Below are 9,812 nucleotides of genomic sequence, written 5' to 3' on the forward strand. Positions count from 1 at the left end.
TGGGGCTGGGGCTGTGACTGGGGCTATGACTGCGGATCTGACTAGGGCTGGGGCTGGGGCTGCGACTGATGCTGGAGCTGGGGCTGCGACTGGGACTGGGGCTGGGAATGGGGCTGGGGCTGACTGCGGCTGGGGCTGGGGCTGGGATGGGGACTGTGGCTGAGATGGGGTCTGGGTCTGGGGCTGGGGCTGCAGCTCTGACTGGGGCTGGAGCTGCGGATGTGACTGGGGCTGGGAATGTGACTGGGTCTGGGGCTGGGAGTGGGGCTGGGTCTGGTGCTGGAGCTGGGGCTGTGTCTGGGACTGTGGCTGGGGCTGTGACTGGGGCTGTGACTGGGGCTCTGGTTTCGGCTTGTGCTGGGACTGGGGTGGGGCAGGGGCTGGGTCTGTTGCTGGGCCTGTGAATGGGGCTGGAGCTGGAGCTGTGGTTGCGGCCGGTGCTGGGACTGGGGTTGGGGCTGGGGCTGTGACTGGGGCTGGGACTGGGGCTGGGGCTGGGGCTGTGGCTGTGGCTGTTGCTGGGGCTGTGGCTGTGGCTGTTGCTGGGGCTGTGACTGGGGTTGAGGCTTCGGCTGTGACTGGGGCTGCGACTGGTGCTGGGGCCGTGACTGGGGCTGTGACTGGAGCTGGGCCTGGGGCTGGGGCTGAGGCTGGGGCTGAGGCCATGGTCGCAGCTGCTGTTGGGACTGGGGTTGGGACTGGGGCTGGGACTGGGGTTGGGACTGGGGCTGTGACTGGGGTTGGGGCTGAGGCTTCGGCTGTGACTGGAGCTGGGCCTGGGGCTTGGGCTGTGACTGGGGCTGTTGTTGGGGCTGTGACTGGGGCTGCGGCTGAGGCTTCAGCTGTCACTGGAGCTATCCTGGTGCTGGGACTGGGACTAGGGCTGGGGCTGGGGCTGATGCTGATGCTGGTGCTGGAGTTGGGGCTGCGGCTGTGACTGTGACTGGGGCTGTGTCTGCGTCTGGGCCTGGGGCTGGGGCTGTGTCTGCGTCTGGGCCTGGTGCTGAGGCTGTGGCTGCGACTGGGGTTGTGACTGGGTCTGGGGCTTTGACTGGGGCTGACTGTGTCTGGGGCTTGGGCTGTGACTGGGGCTGGGTCTAACACTAGGGCTGTGACTTTGACTGGGGCTGAGACTGGGGCTGGGGCTGGGGCTGTAACTGGGGCTGGGGATGTGATAGGGGCTGGGGCCGGGACTGCGGCTGTGACTGAGGCTGGGGCTGGGGTTGGGGCTGAGGCTGCTGCTGTGACTTGGGCTGGGGCTGGGGCTGCGACTGGTGCTGGAGCTGGGGCTGCGACTGGGAATGGGGCTGGGATGGGGACTGGGGCTGGGGCTTCGGCTGTGACTGGGGCAATAACTGGGGATGTGACTGGGGCTAGGGCTGTGACTGGGGCTGTAACTGGGGCTGGGGATGGGGCTGAGGCTGTGACTGCGGCTGTAACTGAGGCTGGGGCTGGGGCTGGGGCTGTGACTGGGGCTGGAGCTGGGGCTGAGACTGGGACTGGGGCTGGGAATGGGGCTGGGGCTGGGGCTGACTGCGGCGGAGGCTGGGGCTGGGGCCGGGGCTGGGGCTGGGGCTGATGCTGGGGCTGCGACTGGGACTGGGGCTGGGAATGGGGCTGGGGCTGGGGCTGGGGCAGGGATGGGGACTGGGGCTGGGTTGGGGACTGGGGCTGAGATGGGGACTGGGGCTGAGATGGGGACTGGGGCTGGGATGGGGACTGGGGCTGAGATGGGGACTGGGGCTGGGATGGGGACTGGGGCTGAGATGGGGACCGGGGCTGAGATGGGGACTGGGGCTGGGATGGGGACTGGGGCTGAGATGGGGACTGGGGCTGAGATGGGGACTGGGGCTGAGATGGGGATTGGGGCTGAGATGGGGACTGGGGCTGGGGCTGGGGCCGGGGCTGGGGCTGGGGCTGCGACTGGGACTGGGGCTGGGAATGGGGCTGGGGCTGGGATGGGGACTGGGGCTGAGATGGGGACTGGGGCTGAGATGGGGACTGGGGCTGAGATGGGGACTGGGGCTGAGATGGGGACTGGGGCTGGGATGGGGACTGGGGCTGGGATGGGGACTGTGTCTGGGGCTGGGATGGGGACTGGGGCTGAGATGGGGACTGGGGCTGGGATGGGGACTGGGGCTGGGGCTGTGACTGAGGCTGGGGCTGGGGCTGCTGCTGTGACTGGGGCTGGAGCTGAGGCTGTGACTGGGGCTGGAGCTGGGGCTGGGGCTGTGGCTGTGATTGGGGATGTGACTGGGGCTGGAGCTGTGTCTGGGGCTGGGGCTGTGACTGGTGCTGGAGCTGTGTCTGGGGCTGTGACAGTGACTGTGACGGGCCAGGGCTGGACTGGGGCTGGGGCTGTGACTGGGGCTGTTGCTGGGGCTGTGATTGGTGCTGGGGCTGGATCTGGGTCTGGAGCTGGAGCTGGGTCTGGGACTGGGGCTGGGTGTGGGACTGTGGCTGGGTGTGCGACTGTGGCTGGGACTGTGACTGGGGCTGGGGCTGGGGCTGTAACTGTGACTGTGGCTGTGACTGGGGCTGGGGCTGTGACTGGGGCTGGGGCTGGGGCTGTGACTGGGGCTGGAGCTGGGGCTGTGACTGGGGCCAGGGCTGCGACTGGTGCTGGGGCTGCTGCTGTGACTGGGGCTGTTGCTGGGGCTGTGATTGGTGCTGGGGCTGGATCTGGGTCTGGAGCTGGAGCTGGGTCTGGGACTGTGGCTGGGTGTGTGACTGTGGCAGGGATTGTGACTGGGGCTGGGTGTGTGACTGTGGCAGGGATTGTGACTGGGTCTGAGTGTGGGACTGTGGCTGGGTGTGGGACTGTGGCTGGGTGTGGGACTGTGGCTGGGTGTGGGACTGTGGCTGGGGCTGTGACTGGGTCTGGGGCTATGGATGTGGCTGGGGCTTGGACTGTGACTGGGGCTGGGGCTGCGACTGGGACTGGGACTGGGAATGGGGCTGGGGCTGGGGCTTGGGCTGTAACTGGGGCTGGGGCTGTAACTGGGGCTGGGGCTAACACTAGGGCTCTGATTGGGACTGGAGCTGTGACTTTGACTGGGGCTGAGATTGGGGTTGAGGCTGGGGTTGGGGCTGGGGCTGATGCTGGAGTTGGGGCTGGTGCTGTGACTGTGACTGTGACTGGGGCTGGGACTGGACCTGGGGCCATGACTGGGGATGGGGCTGGGGCTATAACTGGGGCTGCGACTGGATCTGGGGCTTTGACTGGGGCTGACTGGGTCTGGGACTGGGGCTGGAGCTGTGACTAAGGCTGTGACCGGGACTGGAGCTGTGACTTTGACTGGAGCTGGCCTGGGGCTGGGGCTGATGCTGGGGCTGGTGCTGGAGTTGGGGCTGGGGCTGTGACTGTGACTGGGGCTGGGTCTGCGTCTGGGCCTGGGGCTGGGGCTGTGGCTGTGACTGGGGTTGTGACTGGGTCTGGGGCTTTGATTGGGGCTGACTGTGTCTGGGGCTGGGGCTGTAACTGGGGCTGGGGCTAACACTAGGGCTCTGACTGGGACTGGAGCTGTGACTTTGACTGGGGCTGAGATTGGGGCTGAGGCTGGGGCTGGAGCTGGGGTTGGAACCGGGGCTGGACTGAGGCTGCGGCTGTGACTGGGGCAATGACTGGGGATGTGACTGGGGCTAGGGCTGTGACTGGGGCTGTAACTGAGGCTGGGGCTAGGGTTGTGACCGGGGCTGGGGCTGGGGCTGCTGCTGTGACTGGGGCTGGAGCTGAGGCTGTGACTGGTGCTGAAGCTGGGCCTGTGACTGAGGCTGGGGCTGTGGCTGTGATTGGGGATGTGACTGGGGCTGGGGCTGTGTCTGGGGCTGGGGCTGTGACTGGTGCTGGAGCTGTGACTGGGACTGTTGCTGGGGCTGTGATTGGTGCTGGGGCTGGTTCTGGGTCTGGAGCTGGAGCTGGGTGTGGGACTTTGGCTGGGTGTGGGACTGTGGCTGGGTGTGTGACTGTGGCTGGGTGTGTGACTGTGGCTGGGACTGTGACTGGGGCTGGGGCTAGGGCTGTAACTGTGACTGTGGCTGTGACTGGGGCTGGGGCTGTGACTGGGGCTGGGGCTGGGGCTGTGACTGGGGCTGGGGCTGTGACTGGGGCTGGAGCTGGGGCTGTGACTGGGACTGGGGCTGAGATGGGGGCTGGGGCTGGGGCTGGGGCTGGGGCTGATGCTGGGGCTGCGACTGGTGCTGGAGCTGGGGCTGCGACTGGGGCTGGGAATGGGGCTGGGGCTGGGGCTGGGGCTGACTGCGGCTGGGACTGGGGCTGGGATGGGGACTGGGGCTGAGGTGGGGACTGAGGCTGAGATGGGGACTGGGGCTGAGATGGGGGCTGGGGCTGGAATGGGGACTGGGGCTGAGATGGGGACTGGGGCTGAGGTGGGGACTGGGGCTGAGATGGGGACTGGGGCTGAGATGGGGACTGGGGCTGAGATGGGGACTGGGGCTGGGATGGGGACTGGGGCTGAGATGGGGGCTGTGGCTGGGGCTGGGGCTGCGACTGGTGCTGGAGCTGGGGCTGCGACTGGGAATGGGGCTGGGGCTGGGGCAGACTGCGGCTGGGGCTGGGGCTGGGATGGGGACTGGGCCTGAGATGGGGACTGGGGCTGAGGTGGGGACTGGGGCTGAGATGGGGACTGGGGCTGAGATGGGGACTGGGGCTGAGATGGGGACTGGGACTGGGATGGGGACTGTGTCTGGTGTTGGGGATGGGGCTAACACTAGGGCTGGGGCTAACACTAGGGCTCTGATTGGGACTGGAGCTGTGACTTTGACTGGGGCTGAGATTGGGGCTGAGGCTGGGGCTGAGATTGGGGCTGATGCTGGAGTTGGGGCTGGTGCTGTGACTATGACTGTAACTGGGGCTGGGTCTGGACCTGGGGCCATGACTGGGGATGGGGCTGGGGCTATAACTGGGGCTGTGACTGGATCTGGGGCTTTGACTAGGGCTGACTGGGTCTGGGGCTGGAGCTGTGACTGGGACTGGAGCTTTGACTTTGACTGGAGCTGGCCTGGGGCTGGGGCTGATGCTGGGGCTGGTGCTGGAGTTGGGGCTGGGGCTGTGACTGTGACTGGGGCTGAGATTGGGGCTGAGGCTGGGAATGGGGCTGGGGCTGGGGCTGGGGCTGGGATGGGGACTGTGTCTGGGGCTGGGATGGGGACTGTGTCTGGGGTTGGGAATGGGGCTGTAACTGGGGCTGGGGCTAACACTAGGGCTCTGATTGGGACTGGAGCTGTGACTTTGACTGGGGCTGAGATTGGGGCTGAGGCTGGGGTTGGGGCTGGGGCTGATGCTGGAGTTGGGGCTGGTGCTGTGACTGTGACTGTGACTGGGGCTGGGTCTGGACCTGGGGCCATGACTGTGGCTGGGGCTGAGGCTATAACTGGGGCTGTGACTAGATCTGGGGCTTTGACTTGGCTGACTGGGTCTGGGACTGAGGCTGGAGCTGTGACTAAGGCTGTGACTGGGACTGGAGCTGTGACTTTGACAGGAGCTGGCCTGGGGCTGGGGCTGTGGCTGTGACTGTGACTGGGGCTGGGTCTGCGTCTGGGCCTGGGGCTGGGGCTGTGGCTGTGACTGGGGCTGGGTCTGCGTCTGGGCCTGGGGCTGGGGCTGTGGCTGCGACTGGGGTTGTGACTGGGTCAGGGGCTTTGATTGGGGCTGACTGTGTCTGGGGCTGGGGCTGTAACTGGGGCTGGGACTAACACTAGGGCTCTGACTGGGACTGGAGCTGTGACTTTGACTAGGGCTGAGATTGGGGCTGAGGCTGGGGCTGGAGCAGGGGCTGGAACCGGGGCTGGACTGGGGCTGCGGCTGTGACTGGGGCAATGACTGGGGATGTGACTGGGGCTAGGGCTGTGACTGGGGCTGTAACTGGGGCTGGGGATGGGGCTGAGGCCGGGACTGCGGCTGTAACTGAGGCTGGGGCTGGGGCTGGGGCTGTGACTGAGGCTGGGGCTGGGGCTGCTGCTGTGACTGAGGCTGGAACTGAGGCTGTGACTGGGGCTGGAACTGAGGCTGTGACTGGGGCTGGAGCTGGGGCTGGGGCTGTGGCTGTGATTGGGGATGTGACTGGGGCTGGAGCTGTGTCTGGGGCTGGGGCTGTGACTGGTGCTGGAGCTGTGTCTGGGGCTGTGACAGTGACTGTGACTGGGGCCAGGGCTGTGACTGGGGCTGGGGCTGGGGCTGTGACTGGGGCTGGGGCTGTGACTGGGGCTGTTGCTGGGGCTGTGATTGGTGCTGGGGCTGGATCTGGGTCTGGAGCTGGAGCTGGGTCTGGGACTGGGGCTGGGTGTGGGACTGTGGCTGGGTGTGTGACTGTGGCTGGGATTGTGACTGTGGCTGGGATTGTGACTGGGGCTGGAGCTGTGACTGGGGCTGGGTCTGGATCTGGAGCTGGAGCTAGGTCTGGGACTGTGGCTGGGTGTGGGACTGTGGCTGGGTGTGGGACTGTGGCTGGGTGTGGGACTGTGGTTGGGTGTGGGACTGTGGCTGGGGCTGTGACTGGGTCTGGGGCTATGGATGTGGCTGGGGCTTGGACTGTGACTGGGGCTGGGGCTGGGGCTAGGGCTGTGACTGTGACTGTGACTGTGACTGTGACTGTGGCTGTAACTGGGGCTGGGGCTGTGACTGGGGCTGTGACTGGGGCTGTGTCTGGGGCTGTGACAGGGGCTGGAGCTGGGGCTGTGACTGGGGCTGGGACTGTGACTGGTGCTGGAGCTGTGTCAGGGGCTGTGACTGTGACTGTGACTGTGACTGTGGCTCTGACTGTGACTGGGGCCAGGGTTGGACTGGGGGGGCGCTGTGACTGGGGCTATGACTGCGGCACTGACTAGGGCTGGGGCTGGGGCTGCGACTCATGCTGGAGCTGGGGCTGAGACTGGGGCTGGGAATGGGGCTGGGGCTGGGGCTGACTGCGGCTGGGGCTGGGGCTGGGATGGGGACTGTGTCTGGGGTTGGGGCAGGGGCTGTAACTGGGGCTGGGGCTAACACTAGGGCTCTGATTGGGACTGGAGCTGTGACTTTGACTGGGGCTGAGATTGGGGCTGATGCTGGAGTTGGGGCTGGTGCTGGAGTTGGGGCTGGTCCTGGAGTTGGGGCTGGGGCTGTGACTGTGACTGGGGCTGGGTCTGCGTCTGGGCCTGGGGCTGGGGCTGTGGCTGCGACTGGGGTTGTGACTGGGTCTGGGGCTTTGATTGGGGCTGACTGTGTCTGGGGCTGGGGTTGTAACTGGGGCTGGGGCTAACACTAGGGCTCTGACTGGGACTGGAGCTGTGACTTTGACTGGGGCTGAGGCTGGGGCTGGAGCTGGGGTTGGAACCGGGACTGGACTGGGGCTGCGGCTGTGACTGGGGCAATGACTGGGGATGTGACTGGGGCTAGGGCTGTGACAGGGGCTGTAACTGAGGCTGGGGCTAGGGTTGTGACCGGGGCTGGGACTGGGGCTGCTGCTGTGACTGGGGCTGGAGCTGAGGCTGTGACTGGTGCTGAAGCTGGGGCTGTGACTGAGGCTGGGGCTGTGGCTGTGATTGGGGATGTGACTGGGGCTGGAGCTGTGTCTGGGGCTGGGGCTGTGACTGGTGCTGGAGCTGTGACTGGGGCTGTTGCTGGGGCTGTGATTGGTGCTGGGGCTGGTTCTGGGTCTGGAGCTGGAGCTGGGTGTGTGACTGTGGCTGGGTGTGTGACTGTGGCTGGGACTGTGACTGGGGCTGGGGCTAGGGCTGTAACTGTGACTGTGGCTGTGGCTGTGACTGGGGCTGGGGCTGTGACTGGGGCTGGGGCTGTGACTGGGGCTGTGACTGGGGCTGGAGCTGGGGCTGTGACTGGGGTTGGGGCTGTGACTGGTGCTGGAACTGGGGCTGGGGCTGTGACTGTGACTGTGACTGTGGCTCTGACTGTGACTGGGGCCAGGGCTGGACTGGGGGGGTGCTGCGACTGGAACTATGACTGAGGCTCTGACTAGGGCTGGGGCTGGGGCTGGGGCTGCGACTGATGCTGGAGCTGGGGCTGAGACTGGGACTGGGGCTGGGAATGGGGCTGGAGCTGGGGCTGAGACTGGGACTGGGGCTGGGAATGGGACTGGGGCTGGGGCTGCGACTGGTGCTGGAGCTGGGGCTGCGACTGGGAATGGGGCTGGGGCTGGGGCTGGGGCTGGGGCTGACTGCGGCTGGGGCTGGGGCTGGGATGGGGACTGGGGCTGAGGTGGGGACTGGGGCTGAGATGGGGACTGGGGCTGAGATGGGGACTGGGGCTGGGATGGGGACTGTGTCTGGTGTTGGGGATGGGGCTAACACTAGGGCTGGGGCTAACACTAGGGCTCTGATTGGGACTGGAGCTGTGACTTTGACTGGGGCTGAGATTGGGGCTGAGGCTGGGGCTGAGATTGGGGCTGATGCTGGAGTTGGGGCTGGTGCTGTGACTGTGACTGTGACTGGGGCTGGGTCTGGACCTGGGGCCATGACTAGGGATGGGGCTGGGGCTATAACTGGGGCTGTGACTGGATCTGGGGCTTTGACTGGGGCTGACTGGGTCTGGGGCTGGAGCTGTGACTGGGACTGGAGCTTTGACTTTGACTGGAGCTGGCCTGGGGCTGGGGCTGATGCTGGGGCTGGTGCTGGAGTTGGGGCTGGGGCTGTGACTGTGACTGGGGGTGGGTCTGCGTCTGGGCCTGGGGCTGGGGCTGTGGCTGCGACTGGGGTTGTGACTTTGACTGGGGCTTTGATTGGGGCTGACTGTGTCTGGGGCTTGGGTTGTAACTGGGGCTGGGGCTAACACTAGGGCTCTGACTGGGACTGGAGCTGTGACTTTGACTGGGGCTGAGATTGGGGCTGAGGCTGGGGCTGGAGCAGGGGCTGGAACCGGGGCTGGACTGGGGCTGCGGCTGTGACTGGGGCAATGACTGGGGATGTGACTGGGGCTAGGGCTGTGACTGGGGCTGTAACTGAGGCTGGGGCTGGGGCTGGGGCTGTCACTGAGGCTGGGGCTGCTGCTGTGACTGGGGCTGGAACTGAGGCTGTGACTGGGGCTGGAACTGAGGCTGTGACTGGATCTGGGGCTTTGACTGGGGCTGACTGGGTCTGGGACTGGGGCTGGAGCTGTGACTAAGGCTGTGACTGGGACTGGAGCTTTGACTTTGACTGGAGCTGGCCTGGGGCTGGGCCTGATGCTGGGGCTGGTGCTGGAGTTGGCGCTGGGGCTGTGACTGTGACTGGGGCTGGGTCTGCATCTGGGCCTGGGGCTGGGGCTGGGGTTGTGGCTGCGACTGGTGTTGTGACTGGGTCTGGGGCTTTGATTGGGGCTGACTGTGTCTGGGGCTGGGGCTGTAACTGAGGCTGGGGCTAGGGTTGTGACCGGGGCTGGGGCTGGGGCTGCTGCTGTGACTGGGGCTGCTGCTGTGACTGGGGCTGTGACTGAGGCTGGGGCTGTGGCTGTGATTGGGGATGTGACTGGGGCTGGAGCTGTGTCTGGGGCTGGGGCTGTGACTGGTGCTGGAGCTGTGACTGGGGCTGTTGCTGGGGCTGTGATTGGTGCTGGGGCTGGTTCTGGGTCTGGAGCTGGAGCTGGGTGTGTGACTGTGGCTGGGTGTGTGACTGTGGCTGGGACTGTGACTGGGGCTGGGGCTAGGGCTGTAACTGTGACTGTGGCTGTGACTGGGGCTGGGGCTGTGACTGGGGCTGGGGCTGTGACTGGGGCTGGGGCTGTGACTGGGGCTGGGGCTGGGGCTGTGACTGGGGCTGGGGCTGGGGCTGTGACTGGGGCTGTGACTGGGGCTGTGACTGGAGCTGGGGCTGTGACTGGGGCT

General features: G+C 66.3%; 1 protein-coding gene across 1 annotated transcript; it reads right to left on the reverse strand.

Annotated features, from left to right (window-relative positions):
- Window positions 1-1,324: 1,324 nt before the first annotated feature.
- On the reverse strand, window positions 1,325-6,895 carry LOC121291204 (cell surface glycoprotein 1-like; the record flags this gene model as incomplete). The annotated part of the gene is made up of 7 exons (XM_041212289.1): window positions 1,325-1,563; window positions 1,595-2,178; window positions 2,344-2,957; window positions 3,513-3,571; window positions 3,728-4,253; window positions 6,175-6,724; window positions 6,840-6,895. Coding segments are annotated over 7 exons (2,628 nt in total), but the record flags the coding sequence as incomplete, so codon positions are not given.
- Between the last annotated feature and the right edge of the window lie 2,917 nt (window positions 6,896-9,812).

The sequence above is a fragment of the Carcharodon carcharias genome, chromosome 19 (genome assembly GCF_017639515.1).
Source record: "Carcharodon carcharias isolate sCarCar2 chromosome 19, sCarCar2.pri, whole genome shotgun sequence".
Classification (NCBI taxonomy): Eukaryota; Metazoa; Chordata; class Chondrichthyes; order Lamniformes; family Lamnidae; genus Carcharodon; species Carcharodon carcharias.